Here is a 23,762-nt window from a genome sequence, read left to right on the forward strand (position 1 = left end):
TTATTTTATTGAAACTTTTAATAATTGTTTGAAACAAAATAAAAAACAAATGTAGAGGATTACTATTCCAAAAATGTATTTAATCGAAAAAAAAAAAACAGTTTTTTTTATTGTCCTGTAAAAGTTGCAAAAATTGAGATTGCGTAAGTTGCCACTTAGACGACGATTTATCTGTTTCAAAACGTCAGAGTGTATCTGAATAAAGTGCAAAGATTTTAACCCCAATATCAGACACCGCTGTAGATAATGATTCTGCAAATAAAAAATCGAAATTCGAATGGGGCAAAATCTTCTACGATTACCTGTTATTCGACGCTTTTAATTACCGGTTAAAAAAAATAATTTTCAAAAGTGCCTGTTGCGAAAAATTAATTTGTTTGAAGTAAATTGAGCCCTGAAAAGGGCCAATATTTATTTTCATTGGTTTAGAAGGTAATTTTTTTCGAATTGCTTTGTCGATCAAACTGAAATTTTAATTAGGAACGAAGTAATGAAAAAGTTATCCTAAAATAATTACGAAAATTGATCAAATGCCTTCCATTGGATGATCCAATTCAGTTTTATCCATAAAGAAAACACTTTGTAAAACTTTAGGTTCCTCACACCACTTTTGAAGAAACCAGTTACAAAAAAAAATCTAACTCAAAATAATCCAAATTTGAACAATTTGGCACTGTAAAACCCACATTTCTCTATCACAAATAATGTTAAACTGACTGAAACTCCGATAAAGACATTTTTGCTACTTGTTTTTATTCCCAACTCTTCGATGGCCTGGACTGAACTTACTTTGAACCACTGTACTTTGAACTGGCCTACCCTAATAATAAAACAAGACGTCATTGGCGCGTCACCAATTCTGCCTAAAACTTTAATAATTTTTTTCTATTTCGCGTTCATAATGAAGATATTTCGATACGCGTTTGAGCGGTATCGTAATGAACCAATCCCGTGCCAATATTCCCAGGAACATATATTTTTCTTAGGTTTGCAGCAGACAAACCGTCAACCTACCGTCAACGTTGACAATTTAGATTTTGGTTTTGTTAAACCTTGATAAATCGATCAATACACTATTATTTCTTGTTTACTTGACTTAATAATTCATCTGAGAAAAACTCTTTGGTTGCAAGAGAACCATCATGATCATGATCAACATCTTCGCTCTCTTGGCTCCCTTGCGCTCCAGTAACCTCAAAACGTCACACCTGTCAAACTGACTGAAATTGGATTTGGCTACTTCGAATTTTTTCCCGAACATTTAGCAAATGCCAACTACTCTAAAATTCCCTAGATTTCGAAATCAAGTTTTTTCGTTTAAAATAAGGCGAAATAGAAAAAATAGCGTATGATACTTGTTCATAATGCATTTTGCCGCACTTACTACTTTATGACACTACTCGCTGCGCTCGTCGTGTCCTAAAAACGTGCGTGCGGCAAAATGTTCATTATGAAAGGCGTTTCATAATATACTATTTTTTTCCGAAACGGTGACGTTTTGGGACGCGAAATTTGGTCATTATGTCAAACTGCGTTGTCTAATATTGGGGTTAAAATCTTTGCACTTTATTTTGGTTTACCCTGTATTTTATCCATATTTTACTTGCTCATTTGAGACCGATAATAATAGATACAGTTGAACTTCCATACCTAGAACTTCTATTAAACGAATTTTTCTATATATCGAAATTTATTTGATTCCGCTTTCTCTAAAACTTACATACAGGGTGAACCCAAATAAAATAAAAAGATTTTAACCACAATATCAGAGATCGCTGTAGATAATCATTCTGCAAAAAAAAATCGAAATTCGAATAGGGCAAAAACCCCCTGGTCTACCCGTTATACGACGCTTATGGAACTGAATTTCCCAAAGACCGCAAAAATCATTCGAACAAAAAACGTTTACGTTCGCTCTTATCTATCATACCTGTTTAACATGTTATTAAAAACATTTTCAAAAGTGCTTGCTGCAAAAAATTAATTTGTTTTAAATAAAATGTTCCCTCAACAGGACCAATTTTTATATCGATTGGTGGTAACTTTTCCCGATTCGCTTTGTGGATCAAACTAAAATTTTAATTAGAAACGAAATAATAAAAAATTACCTGAAGTTATTAAGAATAAGGACCAAATGCCCTTCATTAGACAATCCACAATGTTATCATGCGTATAAATTTAGTATCAGCAGTAAACAAAACACTTTTTATAACTCTAGGTTTATCACAACATCATAACACTTTTGAAGAAACCATAAGCAAATTTGTTAAAATGGTTCTTAACTCAATTTAAAAAAACAAACCACAAAAGACTGCCAACACAACTGTGAAAAGCTAAAAATTCGGACATTTCAAAAACACCCTGTATTTACCAAAAATCACAAGTTAAAGTAAAAGTAAAAATAAGTACATTTTAGAAATCTAGAATTAATAATAGTACAAAAAATTAAGTTTCGTTGTCTAACACCCTGTAAACAAGAGATGATCAGTAAACGGCACAACCATCTTCAAATGAAATAAGTATAAATATTGCAATTAGCTACTTAGAAAATGAAACCTTGTACAACATTACGCACGTCATGTCATTATTTTTACCTAGAATTCCCTTTATCTCTCCATTGTTTTCAGTGATTGATATTAGTTTATAATTAACACTTAAAGGTAAATCATATGATCACTGAACATACCTGAATTCTCATTTGCCACAATCATCGAATACATCTTAGTCATTCAACACCGACAAAACCACACATGCTACCTTTTCAAGTCCCCCTTCAATCGTAGGTAAATACGCGTCACCTGCATGGAAGATTCTTTAAATCGAATCAATTAACCAGAATATTTACTTTTAACAAGACACTAATAGGTTCTCGAACCCATCGTTGTTGATGTACGTGTCCAAGTGGCAGCATCCCAGAAACGAAACCACTTCTTTATTCCAAACAAAAAATCTCGCAAGATTTCAATCAAAACTTAATCCTTGGTCTTATCCATTTCATTATTTTACAATCAAAACAAACAGATCTGTTAAACTTATCGATAATGTGCGGATTTATTTTTATCGAAACATGTTATCATAGTCAAGCCATCAATCAATTTAAACTAATATAGATCTTTGTTTGATAAACGGATAATACTTAAGAAGCTTCTCGTTGGTGGCAATTAATCTTGTAATTACTTGTAATTGACAAATAAACACTTAGTTGAGTGAGATGATTGCACAAACATGGCCTCAAATCATACACGTTTCGTAACATTTCAACTTATCGCTTCTCAATACAAATTTCAGTGGTTTGAATGTGAAAATCTCAGTTCTTATTTAAAATAAAAGTTACCTTCCGCCATTAAGCACATTGCCTAATTTGTTGATTTTCCTTTCCCACAAATCATTCTTCTAACCTATTAGGAAAGTAATTGAAGTTGCTGCTACAAGTGTATCTCAAATATCATCAAGTGCATTTCATACATAAGAACTCCATTAGTTGAAGGTTTAACTAGTGTTAATTTGTTTGCAGGAGACATGTTATGCCAATAGCCGCATAATTATCAGTGGATTAGTTAAATAATTAGCGACAGTTAAGAGCTTGATGGAACGTAAATATCAGGTCGAATTTACAATATTGTTCGGCTACCGTTTACCAGATGTATTTCAATAACGTTGTTTAAACCGCTGACATTTAAATAAAAAGGTAGGTACGACGACAAATTAAATTTAAAAATAATGTAAATAGTGAATTGGATAGTTAGCGCTGTCAATGACCAGCAAATTGATACGTTTATCTGCAGGAATTTCAATTTGGGTTTTTATTTGAATGCCAATTACAAAAAACGTTTCTAATGATAATGAAATGAACGACTGAATTGGGAAAAAGCACAACATTTAATAAACATACTGTATTGATTGGAAGTAAAGTTTGTTTGCTTAGTTCGTTTATTTCAAATATTATTTTCTCTTATCAGATGCTTAAGGTGCAAATTTCATTATAAACGTTTCTTAAAAAGAAAGTTTTGGCCACTTGCGTTGGCTGTGTCAACAACTTTAATTAATTAAATATGAGATCCTACATTTTTGAAAGTGGGACAAGTGGTTTATTGACAATTTTTTAAAATGATGTCAAAAATCAGGTGGATGATTTTTTATTGATGCTTCAAAATATGAAAACAATAGATCATATTATTTTATCATTTTTATAGTTGCAAAATTTTTTGTTACGGAACAAATAACAATGTAGATTTACAATAAGTAATTACATAGTAGATATGTAATATAAGAAAAGTCTTAAAATAGTTATTTTTCCAGGAATTCTAAAAACTTTTTATAAAAATTTTATTTAGTTTCGGATAAATTGGTGAATAAGTCACTTCCCAAACAACAGAAAAAAATAGTCTATTCCATAACGATTTGGAATGGCTCATATTTTGCACAAGTGTGGCGAATTCACGAGTGGAGAATTGCCAGTTGAACCGAGTCAGCATAGTACCATACTTTTTCTATGACCAAATGATAAAACTCTACAAATACAATGACATGGAATATATTTCATCATCAGTTTTATAGAATCATTGTGGTTCCGTAACCTAAAACTATCACAGACTGTCAATATTTTGTACCTAATAGTCGTAGAAAAAATTGTTTTAATTAGTTCAAGGTGGGAGTCTTTACCATTTTTTAAAAATGACTTAAATTACAGTGACGACCAAAATGGACTAGAACAAGTCTTGAAAGCAATTTTTTCTATACCTATCGGTGTGAGTCTCATTAAATGGAACACCCTATACATATTTTATTTCACTTTAAAATTCTATATGCAAATTGAAGATCAGTGTCTGTATAATGTGCTATACCTAAATTGTATCATTTCTAAAGTATCTAAATTTTTCAAAAAAAAAATAAATATTTCCACACATTTTTTTTCTTCATTTTTATTTTTATTAGACTACCAAATTTGTTTATAAAAAATCCATATAAAATTATTACATTCCAAAGCATGCTTAAAAAAATTGAAAACAAAAGAGTAAAAACACCTTTTTTCCGCATTTTTAGTAGGAAATAGGTAAAGTTAACACTTAATTTTATTGTACGTTTGTATTGATTATTTTCCAATTGACGTGGCAATTTTAAAATAAATTATAGGTTACATATCTCACATTATACTTTAAGTCACCCTTAATTTGGATGTAGAATCTGAAAATGCAATAATATATAGGGTGTTTTATTTTAAACAAGCAAGTTGACTACTACTTCCGGCATAACCGTAAGTGTCACGAATATGTGAATATTGTCATTCGATTTGTCTCATTCGCTTATTTTTGTTTCCAAAATTTCAAATTCTCATCTTTTGTAGTTTATGAGTCAAATGTCAAAACGTATACAGGTGTCCCAGAACTCGTCACCCAGAGAAAAAAGACTTTTGGAGGCAACAGTGCTATACCAAAATTTTAAAACAAAAATTTTTTAGCTCAAAAAATAATCGATTTAAGACGAAAAATGGTCCGATGAACATTACACTCTCGTTGCCTAGGATAATTTACTCCATCTCTAGAATAAGCTTCCGGGATTGGTTGTTAATTTTTTATCCTTTCGCGAATACCATTAAACTTAATCAATTTTTGTTTTAAAATTTGCCATCTGTTTAGCTGTCGGCACCATCCCTGGCTCTATGGGTCATGACTTCTGGGACACCTGTATAAGAGTGTAAAGACGCAAATAATTAAGATTAATATTTTTGGAGTGAATAATTTGTCACTCAAATATAATAGTAGATTTTATCTAAAGCCTTTGTTGGTTGGTAGTACGTGTCCATCCGATTTTCAAATGCAGTTCTGCTTCGGCATTGGCTACCATTTATTTTGTCTTAACTCGATTATTTTTCGAGCAAAAAATTTTTTGTTTTAAAATTTTCGTTCAGAATTGTGGCCTCCATAAGCCTTTTTTCTCTGCGTCACGGTTCTGGGACAGCCCTGTATAATAAATATGTATTATTTGTCTAAAATGAGTGAATAAGTACTACTTTATTAGTGCATTTTGAATAAATTTTGTTTATTTACTTGCATCATACATGATTTTTCTCAATTTTGCAGAATTTTTCAAAAAAGTATTGTTTCTTAGGTAATCCATTTTAAATTTAACCTGGAAAATAAGCATTTTATTAATATAAAATGGATTTTTTTTGCCACAAATAGGTGTCTACTTATCACAAATTGCATGAAAAATGAGGGAGGCGCCGTTTTTTATCTTTAGATTCGGGTTGTGAAAATTTAGTCGTCTATTTTTTAAACACTTTCTAAATAATATAAAATTAGGTAGGTATCTAATAAAAAAGAATATAATATTTCGTTGATGTTAAATAGGTTTCTTTGAAAATTACACGACAAAAATACTTATTATCCTCATTATATGGTATAAAAATAAAAGTTGCTGGAATAAAAATAAAAGTTATTGAAGGCCCTTTGACAATAATCCCGCCAGCATCTCCTCTGCTTCATCCGGCAAATTAATTCGTCTCCCTGTCGTAATAAAAGTAATTTTTCCTGCACCATTCCAAACCCCATCATAACTCATCAGTTTTATCGACAGAGAAAATAACTTTCCAACACATTCAGCCTTACATAAAGGCCGAAAAAACAAGCTACAATTAACCCAAATCGAAACAACTTGCAAAAACCACAAAAATAAATTACCTCTCACCGAAATATATCCCGAATCGGGTGCAAGTTTGTCACGTTTATAGGATATGGAAACAAAAGTCCCAACACAGAAGGCTGTAAGTCCTCTGAAACAAACGAAGTGGTTGCCACGCAACTACGGGGGGTAAAAGGCGTGGTCTGAAACTTTCCAGCCAATCATTGGTGTGAGTTTCCGCGCACTGCTCGAGTGTGTGTAATGTATCGTCTAATGTCGCTGTAATGCATGATATTATTAGGATAATACATTTCAAATCGGTTAGTCTATGTACAGCTCGGCTGCTGCTAAGTTGGCGTTGGAGCGAATTAACACCTCAGGGGTATTTGAAATTTCAACCCTCGTTGATGTGACAACTACTCTCCTGGCAAATGCCAATCATGGACAAGTCAATAGCTTAATGATTATTTAACTGATTTTCATTAGTGTGTGAGAGGTGATTTTGTGACTTTTTCGACACTATGGCTCAATATGTGGAAGAACCTCATTTAGTGCATCATCAGGACTCTTATCAATCGAAACCTCTCAATATGGATACAAAAATCCAAGAAAACAAAGGCTCTTTCTGTATAGATGCTTTACTTTCCCGCACTGACGACCGTCCGACGTCTCCCGATACGTCCCGAAGTATATCTCCTACGTCTACAAGAAGTCGAAGTCCTCCGATATCACCAGGAAGCGAAGAAGTGCCCCAAACAGCTTTTGTGCCGAGACCTGGACTTTTGAACCATATTTATCCAAACGGTGGTAACTTTTATGGATACCAAGCGCAACCACCGGCATCGGCGTTTCATAGTCTGGATGGTGCCATGATCCAGAAGGTTCAATTACCAGTTAACCATCACAACCATAATCAATTACACCAGATGCAGTTGGAGTGGCTAGCAAGAACGGGGATGTTCTATCCAAGATTGCCAGATTTAACAGGTAGGATAAAAAGATGAAAACTTAGTTTAACAAAAAAAAATAATTAAAAGTATCAAAAATATGTCTTACTGCAAGCAATGTCAGCTGTTTCGAGATCATCAAAATTGTTTGTGACAAGAATTATGTAGAATTTTATTAAAATTTGTTAGAACATCTACAGTTAAGAGCAGAAGAAAAACAAAATGTTCTCATTTCTTCAAGCTTTACAAACTATTTCAACACTGATAAGCAAATTTGTTAATATCTAATTCAACCCAATTGTAAGATTATTAACAAATAGAAAAGTAAGATTATTATTACACATACAGGTGTTCCAAAATTGATGCAAAAAATGACAAAGCTGTGTTACTGTTATGTGATTCAACATAATTTCTCGCTAGTTTTAACAAAATTTCTTAAGTCAATTGGTTGAATTTTACCAACTTTACAGCACTATAACTTTTTAAACAAGACAAATATTACTTTCTATTTTACAGTTTGTTTTTTGCGGCAATTGGGGACATCTGTACAATATAATAATTTTTATAATGTATGAGGGTTTATTTGGTCAAGTTTAACTCAATTTACGTGTACCAATGGAAAATTTGGAACCACTTATTAAATTTTATTCTCTATCTAAATACTTTCTAAGATAGGTACATTTATCAAGATAATGATAGCTATGACTAGAAATGATGCAAACGGCCCTCAAATAATTTTGAAAATCAATATAAATTATCCAGAAATGATAGATTATCTTGGAACAGAACAAATAAACATTTCAATAAATCATACTTTTTGCACCAAATTGGTACTAGGCCATCGGATCAGTTAATCAAAGCTGTCAAATTTTATCTCAACTATTTATCAATTAATTAGTGACAGTTTGTCCCAGTTATTAACTTAGAAATAGCTTTGTTACGTCATGATGATACCACAAAAGATCAACAAACTTTTCGTACTTTTTGCCTTACATTTTTCGGTTTTTTTGTCTACTGATTTCCAATTCTAAAAATAGAAAAATGCTAAGGTAAACTTTTCCGTGTCCGTGTGTGGAACATGCGATTATTTTAAAACAAAAATAATACAAATTTAAATTTTCTATACGCAAATGTTGGCTTTTCAAAGTCTCTTAAAAAAATAAAACTAAGTAAAACATTAATCTTGTCTCTTTGACCATTATTAACTTTGACATATGTTTTATCGTTACTAACTTCGGGTAGGATACAAATATTTAATATATTGTAGGTATCAAATCTCCAAATTATTAGAAATTGATTTATGACACTTTATCATTACAAGTTTGATTAAACACTTTATCGGGTGGTTAGAAAAATTTCTAATTAAAATAGGTACTGGAAAATAAAATCATCTCAAATATAACTCATTTACATCTAAGATTAGAAGCTCAAAAATTTAAACAATTTCTTCATTTCAATTAGCTGAACTACTTTTTCGTGCAGTTAATCACGCAGCAGTATTGATTTTAGGTTACTTATTTTGATCAATCTTTTAAGTACTTCAAGTTGGAAGTGCCATCGATAAGTTTGTTTCATAAAAATCAAAAAAGATGTTTAGTAATTGAGCTCAAGTGCTTTAACTTATTGATTTTTATACTAAGCTTCAAGGCGTTTGTTTTTTTTCCCTAATTGTAGGTGTCTTCTTTAATATATCTACAATTAAGTAAATACAATAAATGCATCAAATCGTCGCCTAACTTCATCTAGGTATATCCTGTATATCTGAATAGGTTAAACCTTTAGCTCAATTTGATAACGAGTAATTATTCGGAAAACATACTTTTTGGTCTCAGGAATTGTAAACGTCAAATCAAAATGACATCTTCGGGAACAATATATTTACAAGCGCTCTCGACACTCTTTCCGTACTTGTCTATACTGTGTTTAAAGAACAGATTTTTCTGCAATCTTATATAAAAGTGTGATTAATGACTCTGAAAGTTGATGTTTTTGAACATTTATTTACAAAATTATAAGTCACACAGCTTTGTTAAAATTAACTTGCACTCGGCTCGGGGATCTACATTCACATTCGTGCGAAATTTGGCACTTTCTGCATTGTTATGTAAACATCTATTTTGTACTCACACGTAACCTTGTAAAAATTGAGAGATTAAGGAAATCTATTATACTTTGACTTAACAAAGCCATCCACATGTTTCAATTACAAAAAAGAACCACACTAAAAGATTATATTTCGCTACATCGTAATCTTAAAAAATGTATCTTTTAATCCTTATAAAATCTTCAATTTCTTTGGAAAACCAACAAAACAAAGAATCAGATTATTCATCATCCCTGATCTTTAATCAGCTAATATGCTTTCGCCCTTTCGAACCAGAAAAACAAATTTAATCCATCCGAGGTTTCAGAATCCACTGAAGTAAATTAAAGCTCTCTGAAAATTGCCCCGAAAGCACATCATTACAGTTAAAACGAACGACTTTCAGTAAAATTACTCGCATTATTACTACAAGTGTTTTTGTTACCTCGAATCCTGGCCTTAATTTGATTGACAAGATTATCAATTTCGTACGACTGATAAACGATAATAGCTTTTTGATTGATTAATTGCCAATTCGGACAAGATTTGTTTGTCTTTTTATAGAATCATTTATCGTAATTGTGAAAGTACATTTCTGAAGCACCGATATCGATCTTTTAACTAGTGTATTTCTGTTGCTAATTACTAATCTTTAATTCAAATCGCGTCGTGTGCTGAAAACAAAGCACAAATTTTCGTGGAGTAATCAAGTTAGCTCCGAACTAAAGGAATAAAGACGCAGCGGAACAAAACATTGACAACACATTGTGAACAGATCCCCGGAAAGGGATCTCCCAAATCAAGTTAGCTAATTGCAGGGGCAGAACGAAGCAGCGGTGCTAAAATTTGACAGAAAGAGAGAAGGGGAATGAGGGAGAGAGAAATAACCATTGGCGTAGACACAAATTCCTAGCAAGTGGTTATGTTACATAACAGAATGTTATTAGTCTATTCGTAATTGACAAGTTGAGTTAACATCTTAAGACATTTTGAAACCAACGTTGGCCCATAGTACGTCTCCCCTACATGTTTCTTGATCCGGATTTATTGTCCCCATTTCTCACCTGCTCGTGTCGCCCCTGCTCTAAGACAATGCTCGTAATATCATGTAAATCATTTCAAAATGGACGGATGAATGTGAAATTGTGAAACTCCAGGATTTGCGTAATCCTCTTGAAATATTGTTTATTTTCGTCTCGCCTCTTTCCTTGTCTGTTTCCGCGTCTAAATGATCCATCTTTTTGTTTCAACCGTCAAGACTTAGGATCGATGTTGATGGTGATGGCGCGTTTTTGAGTATGCAGTGGGTGGAGTGTTGCGAGCGAGAGGAGGATCCCGGAGTTTTCCGGTTAGTTTAGCAGCGTAACAGAGACGCCCGGACCTAATGTAGTGCTGATCATGTTAGAATGTGTTTACAAGCCCAATTTACAATCGTCGTCCTCGCCTTGCGACGGCTCGTCAGCGGGTTTGTTTGTCTTACCAATAAGGTGACGCATACTCTGATGGCTGAGGGAGGCTAAATTGAACCACTGCTGGAAGGTCACTTTTTACCAAAAATGGATGCTATTGTTTCAACGTCATAATAAAAACGAACACAAGACTTTTCAAAATGATAAAATTTTTGGGATTTTTTTCTATTCTTTTTTACTATTTAATATTTATATTTGCTTAGAACAATATTTTTTACCAAAATTAGTTCAGCCGACTTGTTTAACTTGATCTTAGATTATGTAAGATGTAAACCACCCGTTTAAAATTCAAGCCTGCCAACCAAAGCTCTACGCCACCATCACAACACCAATCCCCTTTCTAAAATCTGAATGTCAGTAGAACGATGGAAATTACAAATTCAAATCCTCGTCGAGGTCCGATTTCACGGTTACGCGAACTGCTAGCACACGGGCCGTTTAATGCGCATTATATGTGATAATTAAATGCAAATTGCAGCTCATCTAAGCGGCATTGCTGAAAACAGCGCACTCTTGATGAAGTGTAATCAAATTACAGCTAACAATGAACGCGACGCTCGTTCCGGGCTCCGGATCAGCCTTTGCCGCCATCACAAGCCTCGTTCACAAGACACTTAAATCGAAACGAATATGCCGCAATCGTAAAGTTGCGGCAATGTCGTTAAAAAGTTTTTATTCGTTGAAAAGAGCAATAAAGTACGGAGTACTGTTCGAAAATGAAAGACAAGATAAGAAAGAGGGCCGATAATCGATTGGGAGATTGAAAGCCGCGGTAATTTTCTGCAATGTATTGAAAGAATATGATGTTATATTCAGAAGACTATTCTACAAATTACATAATTTTAACTGAGGATATTTTGACTTTATTGACTAAAAAAGAGATAGTCTGCATATTATAGTTTCTCAAAAAAAAATAATGGGGTTTTCCCAAGACAACATGTCGGTATAAAACACCGTTATAAATAAACACGTGGATAATATTTTTATCAAGGGATTTATTGTACTCAGTAGCACTTTTATCACAACACAGAATACTTTGTTTTTTTCTTCTTGAGTTTCTTCTTCACTTCCAGATTTATATACAGAATGTTTTATAAACAAACGACAATTTGTAAACTAGTAGGTCTTTGAAGTACCAAAACGTACCAAAACTTATTTACTATTTGGTGGTAAAGATTCGACGAACAAGACTGGTTTTACGTTTAAGAAAAACTGCTAATTCAAAATGACTAGATTCTTTTCTTTAACTCAACGGTTCTCTAGATCTTAAACAAAAAACGTTATATGTATTTCCAATATAAGGTAAATTAGGGCAAGTTCGAACGTAATTTAGATAAGTTAAGATATTTCAGTCTCTACTGAATAGAATTATGTATCAATTTTAACTAAATTTAAGCAATGATAACTTTGATGTGTACAAAGATTACTTAAAATACTAATATGCTGCACCCATTTATACAGGATCCGGCAACACTATTTGTGTTCACCTCCAAAATCGTCTTTAATTTTAAAGATAAAAATTTGAAAATGAACATACGCTCATAGCTAAGCTCTAGAAGCTGACTCAAAATTTAAATTTTTATTATTGATAGTTTTAGTCGCGACGCCTTAAAAATGTAATTTTTTGCTAATTGTGAGAGAATTTTTTTTCAATATAACTGTTTTATCATGTCAGTTTCCAATTTCATTGCGTGTTTCCACAAAAACTTAAAAATCGCTAAAAATTATATTTCTTAGGCGTCGCGACGCTAAGCAAACCGTGATAAAATATCAAATTTTTATATCAGCTTCTAGAACTTTGTCAACTATGAGCGTATGCAAATTTTCAAAATTTTGTCTTTAAAATTAAAGACGATTTTGGGGGTAGAAACAAGTGTTGCCGGACCCTGTATAAATTGAAAGTTTTTATTATTGCAAAATCGGTGGAAATTATTACTTGAGGCAAATCGAAATTTCTTTTTGCAACTAAAAAACAACAAAATATTAATTGTGATACAAAGAACTTCTTAGTAGAATTGCATTTAAGAGGGTACATGTGGCTGCAACTAGCCTCGTTCGGTTTTACCCACGTTCGGATTTACCCCAAATCACCCTATATAAATTAGGAGTATGTATTTGATATTTTCTTTTGTTCACACCTGTTTATGATTTATTTATACTTATTATTTTATGTATAAACTTTAATATTCTACAATACATCTATATTTTCCATATAAAATGCGAACATCTAAATCTAAATCTAAAAATAGCACAACTGCATTTTTAGATCACACCGGTATGTGTACATTTTTTGTTTTTTGTTGTGACAAATTCAGTAGCAATGACATAACATGATTTAAACCCATCGACACCAGTTTAGATAGCGTTTTAAATGCAAACAAATTTTTAGATAAAAGCTGCAAAAAACATTCCTGGAAAACCTCTAAAAGACTCTTATTGAAGGTGCTATTTATAAATCGCACTAATATTCGTTTTGGATTATCTAAAGCGGAATGACTGATAAACGACCTCAAAATGCAATAAAATAAAAAAAATAAAACCGAGAAATAATCATGATGATTCTAAACATACATTACCTGCAGCGATGTCGCAAATATATCAGCAGGTGAAAAGCGCGATATTAGCGATAAAACTTTAATTAAAAATAATCTGATGTGTAAGCATTTTATTTATTGGCCATCCTGTGCATAAGTAATACAAATATTTGATTATAAACGGAACTCGGCAAATTATGGCTTCTATAATAGTCGTAATTTTATATTAAATTTTGAACCATATCACCATATGTCTTGGATTGAGATAATAATTCAGAAATAGTGTGTCATTATCTTCAAACGAGCTTTAGTTATCGACATAATTGAATATAGGGCTTAATAAATAGGTTTAATTATGATAAGTTCACAATAAAATTGGATTAATTGTTGATAAGACCAACCAATTGTTATATTTTTATTAATTTTGATTTCATGTCAAAATTATTGTCGGCAATATATCTATCGTTTGATCGTGTCTTTTTCCAGCCGATTGAAAAATATCTTCCGTGTTATAACTCGTCAAGGGTGAACAGTCCATAAAAGCTTTAAAACCAATTAATCATAATAGAATTACCGCTTCTGTCAAATAACGTATTGAAAATTCACACACCCCGATGCAATTCACGTGATAATAAATAAATTGCTACAAGTTGAAAATAAACAAAGTGATGATGGGGTGGTGGAGCGACAGATGGCCACCTGCTAATATAACTTGTATAAATACAGGGTGATTCTAAATAGGAGCGAATATCAACAATCCATTGAATTATAATAGCCGACCGTGAAATATATGACACCTAATGGGATCAATTGAGAGCACGATGAGGGGCTTTCGTCCATTATCATTAAACTTTGTTTACAGTCCTCCTAGGCTTTGGATCATGAAATTGCAAACTAACGCTACAATTAGTGCCGTTGTTAGCACCTAAATAAAAAAAAAACACAAGGGTGCTAAAAACAAAGCTAAATAAATTTAATAATCTGTTACAAACGGTAAGCCCGTTAGCTAAATTAAAAAATGATCTTTTTGCGGCTTTACCAAACCGGCCGGGTCGCCCTACTTAATCTCACAAAAAGCATTAGAATTAGTTGTATCAAAAATCAGCAAACCGTTAAAATAGGGGCTGCTAATTTCCAAAACAAATATGGTGGTCCTGCTCATAAAACTCTAGCATCAGAAAGCTTGTGACATATCGTCGAAGCAAATAACACATGTGGCGTTGCGTACGGTATAAATTAAGCGGAGAAAATCCCAGTTAACCACATGGGTTGAGGCGGTAAAAGCGGCCAGCAACCCCCTTCAATTTGCCGTGTTGACGGCAAGTGCTCTCCGATAAATTACTTTAATTGCTGTCATTAACTTTGCTAATGTGTTCCACCAACATTCGGACGGGTTGCATTGCGATGGGTGGAGAATGGGATTTTTGCTGGTTTCAATACACTATAAATAAACAAAACCAATTTAAAAAATATGTATTTATATATTTAAACTACAAATAAAAAACACACTTATTCTAACTAAACAAAACGTGGTGATACAAACACTTGGCACGAAAATGCAATGGTGGAAATCTTATCGTTGCGTCGGCTAAAAGATAATGTTAGGTTATCGAAAAATTCTTTTTGGCCTCATGAATTGTAAACGTCAAATTAACATTCAATTGACATCTTCGGAAACACTAGATTTACAAGCGCCCTGGACGTTTACACACGCCGTGCGGTAAAAATTGCCCAAATCGTCTGCTCTTCAGATGCGTTTATAAATTAAAATCACTTTACCATAATGAAGATTGAACACCAAAGTGGAATCTACCTAAATTCTTATCTGAATTAAGACAATATTTCTATTTTTAAAGTAATATTAAAACGTTTTTTTATACAGCGCCATCTTGTGTACTTTTTGTGCACCAACTACAAAATTGACAGAATTGACAGATGATGAAATTTACAAATGTCAGATGTGACAGTTCTCATAAATTTTGAACAAAACAATTATTTAAATTAAAATTTTTCGGCCAAAAAGTTTAATACAACTCTTGTGCGTTAACCATTTTACAGCGCTCAATCATTAAAGCACTCCGGCTACGCCGTCGTGCTTCAAACTGATTTCGCGCTGTAAAATGTAAGTTACCACACGCAACTGTAAATAACTATTACTGGACGAACAAACGGACAAGTTATTAAGGTATAACGCAGTTATAGTAGTCATACCTATGAGGTATATAATCTTGATTAAGTTTTTCTTCGTATTTGATTCAATATTTATTTTAGGCCTCTTGTACACTTGTAACCCTATTTTAGCCCTGTTAGTGCGGAAAATCTGCAGCAGTGCGTCAAAAAAAAATTACATTGGTCACTCAGCGGTTTTTAGAAGAAAAACAGTCTTTACCACAACAAAAATTATACACCAAAGCAATATTTTGTCGTCTAAGCGGCAACAACCGCAACCTCAATTTTTACAAAGTCATACGGGAGCGCTAAGTACCTACCTGTTTTTTTTTGGCACTGTAAGTATTTTTTTTTCAATGATTACGTGTATCAAGTCTTACCTTAAGGGGATATCTAACAAACTGTAACGGTAAATTCTGCTTCAAAATTCTGCGTAAAGGAAAAATTATATGAAACATTTTAAACATCCAAACGTTAAATGCAGCATCTCCCTTCAACCCTCATTATTTGTAGACGGCACTCTTTTAGTGAGTTACCCATGGTCAGTCTGCTTACTACGGTAATAAAACCATAAATAAAAACTACTTCTTAAAACCCCAGCTCGAGTGGTTTAGATTATTATTACCATCATCTTGTGGTCAGGACAATAGCTAATAGTTTTGACTGCACTGATGGCCAAATTATTATTGCCCATGGCCAGTAAATCTTAAATACTTTGCTAGTTGAGTCCGATACTTTACAAATTACACCCATGAAACTTAATAATTACAATATCTCATTATTATTATTTAATGTTTATCTTCATAAATAAATTAAATTTTTCCCGAAAACGTGGGATTTGTGTAATTGCAAGAATTGAAGAATTAATGGATGCACTGGGATCTTCGAATTTTGTTCAAGATTTTTGTGAATGTAACAAAAAATAGTGAACATAATTATAAATAATTAAATTATATATAATAATTATATTCTGTTGCTTTAGTGATTGATCTATCTTTTAAAACCTTTAAATTACGAAAATTTTTTTAGTCTTTTCACCACCCCAAAGTCATAATTTTGACAACAAGACGTTATATTACTGTCTGGTTGTTCTCAAAATATGTATGTGTGAATTTTGAAAAGTTTACGCATGTAGAATGCTAAAAATTATTTCGCTTTCAGCCAAGTTTTCGTATTTAATTAATCAAAAAGTCATTAAATATTCACTTTACAAAAATTGTATATAGCATTTAACATAATGCACGTTGTACAGATTCATATGCAAAAAACAGAAAGCAATTTACTCAAATAGTTTTCGAGTAATCGTGTTTGGAAAAATACATTGAATTTGCCTTATATTCAAATTTGTTCGAGATCCCCTTAAAAAATAAAGATAAAGACAAATATTTATCACCTAAAACTATTCTAAAACAATTTAAAATCCTAATTCATCAGATATAAAGTTCAAAATTTTGAAATGATTATCCTCAAAGCTACGTTCAGTTTGAATAAAAGAGAAAAATCTTGTTTCAGGCAAATTTAAGATTTTGTGTGTTTATGGAAAAGCTTCAGTTGTAAACTATCCCTTCGGCTACAAAATTGATTTATGGTACCCGCATTTCTACCTACCAGACCTCTCTGGTACAGAGAAAAGAGATGTTACTGCTAAACAAGGATAACATGTTTCGAATATGAAATTTTCCAAACACGATTTCTCAAAAACTATTAACTTTAAAAAAAATCTGTTTAGTCGACATTATGTAAAATTAGTCTACGCATGTGGAATGCTAAAAATTATTTTGCTTTCAGCCAAGTTTACGTATTTAATTAATCAAAAAGTCATTAAAGAATCATTTTACAAAAATTATATATAGCATTCAACATAGTGCACGTTGAACAGATTCATATGCAAAAAACAGAAAGCAATTTACTCAAATAGTTTTCGAGTAATCGTGTTTGGAAAAATACATTGAATTTGCCCTATACTGAAATTTGTTTGATATCCCCTTAAGGTTAGATCTATACAGAAATACAAAAAATAATCTCGACCAGTAAGTTTTCCGCGAAAAATTTATTTGATAAAAAGTAGTAACAAATATTTTTACAACTGAGATTGTGAATGTTGCCGATTTACACAAGTTGTTTCATTATTTAAGTTTTTTATTATAAAAATAAAAATAAAAATTAATCTTATTGGTGGCACCATCAATTAGATTCAAAAATTCCAAGTGACGTTGTCAAAGAATTGTCAGATGAGCCTGATTAACATTTTTAATTAATTTTTAGATAATTGATACGTCAAAATGTTTTTTACAAATCTCGCACTGTAAGGGTTTTACGTCTCTCCAGCAAATGCCGTCTTCGGCCGCGGCTTAAGCGACAACTATTGTTGTCGAACCGTAATTTCCTACTTACAGTTGCTCGAATGTAAATAACTATTTCCTTACTCTATTGTAGTTTATATTTGACAATGATGTCATCCATTCATTTTTATGTTTATTTTTATACCTTCTTTTTGATAAGAGGCAATACACTAAAAATCATGTTTATATTCACCGACTTTAACCTTGATGCAGTTGTACCTCGAATTTGAAAAGCCTTTGCCAACACAAAATGAAGCTAAAGCATGCGAAGTGAAATTAACGTTACATCAAAGCATATGTTTCAACCAAAGCACTACCCCAGCTTAAAATATCACGTAGTCGGGCTTTAGATTAACAATTTTTTGATAATGATAACAATTAGTATACCGACCGACTACCTAATTATAACCTTCCGTTTCACTAAATGCGTTTGAGCTTTTCTAAATCGTAATTTTTCCATAGAAATTTTGTGCAATCAACCGCATAAATACCACACAGTTGTATAAAATTTTATCAGATTTATTAAATCATTGCAGTTATTAAAACTCTGCTATCTGTGGGGATCTGTGGGGGATTACAATCACTGCATTCATCATTGGTTATGGAAAATACGTTGTTCCAGTAATTTTCATTAAAAGTGCCCAATAGTAATGAAAGAAAAGTGTTACGCTGTTACGACCTTCCTTTAAGTCGATGGAGTGTTAGTACAATGCCATTACATAATCTGCTATAAAGTTTAATAGCCGAAAGTCATCAAGTTCTTTGGCAGCGGTTCAAAGACTTTATGACGGTTTTAATAACAATTGCAGACGAACTGGAAAAACATTGCTTCGGAGAAGGAAGTTGGGTCCTCAATTTTGAATTTTGCAACTATGATTCCACTGAAGTTGCAACAATATTAATTGATTTAAGTGGGTGCATAAGTTAAAATGCGTGACCAATGTGTACTTTAGTCGTTGAACAAAGTATTCCCCAAGTGCTTTTTATGACATTAGCAAAACAACAGTCCGTTAAGCGCATCCAATCACCCATAAAATCAGCACCACCACCATCACCTCCAACCCCATAGTCTTAACGCCGCATCTCGTAGGGTAAAATTAGGGTGTCGTTAAATGTATTACGATATTAAATTATCATGACAATGGCACAATCAGGGGTCCCTGTGATAAATACACTGCAAACATACGGCCCTTCTGGCCACAGGTTTTATACGCAATATGCTGACAAATTAGGAGGCCAGCCAGCACTATGAATAATTAAATAAACACGAAGGAAACTCGGCCCTGGATGAAAAGGAAGCCTCCGGCTTCATTTTCTAGTCGGTTCAGCTAATTGCGGCCGAGCGATATTTCACCGGAGCAATAATTTCCGGAAACGTTTTCTTGCAACAAACATAAAACAAGTTAAGGATAATACCATGGATAATGGCTCTGAAACGTGGAATTTCAGCTGTAAATCAGACCGAAACGATCATCAGAATGTTTTAAAGCCCTCCTGCGATTCGGCCGATTGCTTCCTGATATATGGCGATATGCGAGCGCTCAATGCTTATAAATTGCCGGCATTAGAGCGCTCAATCGGACTTGCGAGACGATTTCAGACGTGTACTCGAGCAAAAAATGCAAATTAGTTTAGTCAGGTATCTGTACTGATTTATAAAAGGATCCATTCAAACGACTACTTTCACCAATCAGATACTACTCGGAGAAAAATGTTTAAAGACTTCAATTAGCAAATTACTGAAGAAGGATCACTTCGAATTAATTAAGTGATTCTCCATCTTTGCATCGACAACAAGAAATCTACTGCTTCTAATCCATTTCCACTATTTACTAAACAAATACAACATACAGGCTGTCCGGAAAGTCGCGCACCACTGTATCATCGGACAATGCCATAGATTACCGAAAAAATAAAAAAAAAATTCATGTCTTTAATTTTTCGAGATATGATGGATTGAAGAGAAAAAGTTTAATGCCAAAATTAACGATGTCTGTGCAATAATTTTAGGTTCAATGAATTGGGGACGACCCAATTACCCCCTTTCAAAGTGGTGCGCCACTTTCCGGACACCTGTACAATAATTATTCTTAATGTTATATTTGTAATTTGTAATTAAGTATATATTTGCATTTTTTTCTAACTGATGTTAGCATCCTGAAGCATTTTTCATAATATTAACAAAACAATTAATCATTTTTAAGGTTTTTCCTGATATTTCATAACAGATATGTTTTGATAAACTTAAAATCACTTATTAAAATTTTATGTAAGTACTTTCCAAGATTTTTAATGTCTTAGATATTTCACGATGCAATCTAAGTGATTAATCATGATATTGTCAAAAGATTATTTCAAGCTGTTACCAAGTAATCTGAGCCTTTTTATCAATTTGAAATAACTTATTTTATAAAATCTGATAAAAGATAAAATTTATTTAAAATTACATCGTCATAAAGGAGCAAAATTAATTATAAACTCCTTTAGACCCGGCTTACAGAAGCTAAATTAAATTCAGATTAAATACTTAACGAAATGTTAAAGTAACATTTGTCATCCTATGTCAGCAATTATCCAATCAGATGCGAGTTTAATTTAATCTTAATTAATTTACTGTGCAAACGAGGCCTTAATTTCAATGCAATTAGTTTAATTAATTCTGACTGAACTGCTTTTTCTATATTATGACATCAGAATGAATATAAAATACTAGAACAAGTTTTATTTGTAACAGATAATTACATAACAAGTGCGGAAAGTTCTAAATTTCGCACAAGTGGTAATGTAGATCACACGAGTGCAAGAACACTTTTTGTCCAGTTACACAACAAGTCTCGACAATAATCCATTTCTTATTTATTTGAAATTTCATTTTCCTACGATCGTATATGAAAGTGACATATTTCACACAGTTAAATGGTTGATACTTGCGTGCATGTATTTATTTACGAGAGTAAAAGTCACACGTGCGGTATGAATTTTTCCTACGACCCCACATGAAAGTGGCGAAATATATCCGCACACACCTGTCAAAATTGACAGTTATTTTGAAATACAAATGTAACTCTTGAATTTTTGTCTCAAATATCTAGACGACTCACTGTAAAACAACATGCACATAATGATAAAAATGAATTGGTTAGGTCGTTTCTGACAAATCAATTTTGACAGGTTTGTGCAGATATATTCATATCACACTAGTGACTTTTACTTTCGTAAATAGATGTACAAAAACAGCAACCATCTAACTATGTAGAATACGTCACTTTTATATGAGGTCGTAGAAAAATGACATTTAGAATAGATAAGAACTGAACTATTGTCGACACTTATGGTTTCTTCTTAATGATGGAAGGTCGTAGGAAAAATAGTGTACATAACTCGTCGGAAAGTGCCTTTCTTGCACTGGTTTAATATCTGCAGTCGGCTAGCCCCTCGTGCATCTATTTTTACACTCGCGCAAATTTGGTCACTTTCCGTACTTGTTATCTAATATCTATATCCGCACATATTTGTCAAAAATGTCAGAAACGACTTAACTAATTCATTTAACCGTGTGGTATTTTCATTTAAAGTCGTAAAAAATTGCAGTTTTTTAGTTACCAAACGATGATAGAAAGTCATTTGACGGGTCGAAACCAACAATTGACTTTTAATTTAAAGTTTTAACGAAATCAGGAAAAATTGTATATTGCACTTTTCATGTCATCTAAACTTTAATATCACATTTTTTTAATGCAAGTTTTGAATATGTACTTATTTCTTTTGCATATAATTGTCTAAATTGTTACAGTTTATAAGAATATCGATTTCATTGTTTAGGGCAATTTTGATTTCAGAAATTTAATAGGTCCAAGTTTGTTGTGTTTAAACAAATCTTTTCATTGATTCTATTTAATTATGAAACTAAAACCAGAAACCCGAACAACGTAAACAATCTCGCAACAGCCCACTCGCACTTAATTATCACTAAACGTTCCCTTAAACATGTCAAATGTGCCGAAATGGCCAACACATTTCACACTCGATTGATCCTTCATGCAGCGAGGGAGCCCCAAGCAATTACCTAAATTGTCATAATTCCTCGTATTCATCGTGTCCAGCCATCAAGTTTTCGGATTATCATAGCAATCACATAACATAAATGCTTAAATTGTTGTTTGTTTTCTTTTCTAGGATGCGGACCTGGTCACGCTCTTTTGGGCAAAACGCGCCGCCCCCGTACAGCTTTCACATCGCAGCAATTACTAGAACTAGAAAAGCAATTTAGACAGAACAAATACCTTTCACGACCCAAACGATTCGAGGTAGCGACAAGTTTGATGTTGACAGAGACACAAGTAAGCAAATTTAATTACAAAATTTTTCAACTTTGGTCGGAAGTCAAGAATTCTATAAACTAAATCCAGAGACGTGATAAATTCGCATCACATTTCCTGCAGTTAGTCATCACAATCCTAAAATATGAGTTCTGTCTGTTTGTTTGAAGTTGGGCTTAACCCTGCCATAACTCTCACAAGAAGAAAACAGTTTAGATTTTGTCTTATAGTCGGAATTCCGTTAAATTCTAAACGTTTTTTCAATTCCAGGTGAAGATTTGGTTTCAAAACCGACGGATGAAGTGGAAGAGAAGCAAAAAAGCTCAACAGGAAGCGAAGTCGGCCTCAAAGGATAACGATTCAGTTTCGAATAAACAAGCAGTCACTTCTTCGCAAGCAACTTGTAAGCCTACCTCTTCGCAGGAAACTATAGAAGGTCAAATGACTGACGATCCTAGTCGGAAAATCCAAGATGGTGAATCTCTGTACAGACCGTATGTTGTGTAAAAAGTGATTTTTTTGGGACGCGTGTAGGTGCATTATGACTTCTGTAAATATTTATTAAATAAAGTGTACTGTGAAATATGATCTCAATTGATTCGATAAGTTTTTTGTGATGCTACCTCATTGTGTTGAGAGTTTGGAATTAGGCGAGAATTGTACATATTTTAAAGTTCCTAATTATAAATGATTATGTAAATGAAAAGTGAAGAATAAAGTATGAAACAGTAATTTAACACATTTTTTATTCTCGAAAATATTACGTCTTACTCATAATTTAAACAAAAAAAAATAAGACAAAAAGACAATGGGAGAGAACAAAAATAAATAAAACAGGAAGGTCGCAATAATTTTTGACTTCCTAATCTTATGAATTAAGTATGCAACCAAATAAGAAATCTTTATGTCAATATCTCTGTAATTCCCTTAACCGATATGTGGAATTTAGGATAAATAAAGTTTACAAACAATTTACTCATATTGAGTGCATGTAACGCCAAAAGGTTTTTATCAACTAGAGCGGTTTAAAAAAATGCTAAACAAATTCGCAAAGCTTTACATGCCATACTAATGCAATAAATAAACATTAATCTTGAACTACCAACACTTTATACACCAGTTTAGGTAAGATAATGTCAACAATCAAATGCAAAAATGTTTATAAGCCTTGATAAAACCCGTGTTGTATTTCTTAATGTCAAATCTTTGGCAGTTGCTAATATTTGTTGCGTAAATATTTTTACCATGTGAAAATCTATAACGACACTGAAATCGATC

At 32.7% G+C, this 23,762-nt stretch overlaps 1 protein-coding gene across 1 annotated transcript; it reads left to right on the plus strand.

Annotated features, from left to right (window-relative positions):
- Positions 1 to 6,946: 6,946 nt before the first annotated feature.
- Positions 6,947 to 23,216, plus strand: LOC148180875 (uncharacterized). The gene is made up of 3 exons (XM_088042922.1): positions 6,947 to 7,608; positions 22,342 to 22,505; positions 22,755 to 23,216. Exons 1-3 carry the CDS (start codon positions 7,143 to 7,145, stop codon positions 22,989 to 22,991), a joined length of 867 nt encoding a protein of 288 aa, XP_087899048.1. The 5' UTR covers positions 6,947 to 7,142; the 3' UTR covers positions 22,992 to 23,216.
- Positions 23,217 to 23,762: the final 546 nt, after the last annotated feature.

The sequence above is a fragment of the Gnatocerus cornutus genome, chromosome 1, assembly GCF_029298725.1.
Source record: "Gnatocerus cornutus isolate USDA-ARS CGAHR chromosome 1, icGnaCorn1.1, whole genome shotgun sequence".
In the NCBI taxonomy this organism is placed as follows: Eukaryota; Metazoa; Arthropoda; class Insecta; order Coleoptera; family Tenebrionidae; genus Gnatocerus; species Gnatocerus cornutus.

Excerpts from the sequence above, each read along its gene's own strand:
- LOC148180875 (XM_088042922.1), top strand. The coding sequence starts at position 7,143 with ATGGCTCAATATGTGGAAGAACCTCATTTAGTGCATCATCAGGACTCT. Across the intron at positions 7,609-22,341 it reads AAGATTGCCAGATTTAACAG|GATGCGGACCTGGTCACGCT; the intron begins GTAGGATAAAAA and ends TTTCTTTTCTAG. Across the intron at positions 22,506-22,754 it reads TGATGTTGACAGAGACACAA|GTGAAGATTTGGTTTCAAAA; the intron begins GTAAGCAAATTT and ends TTTCAATTCCAG.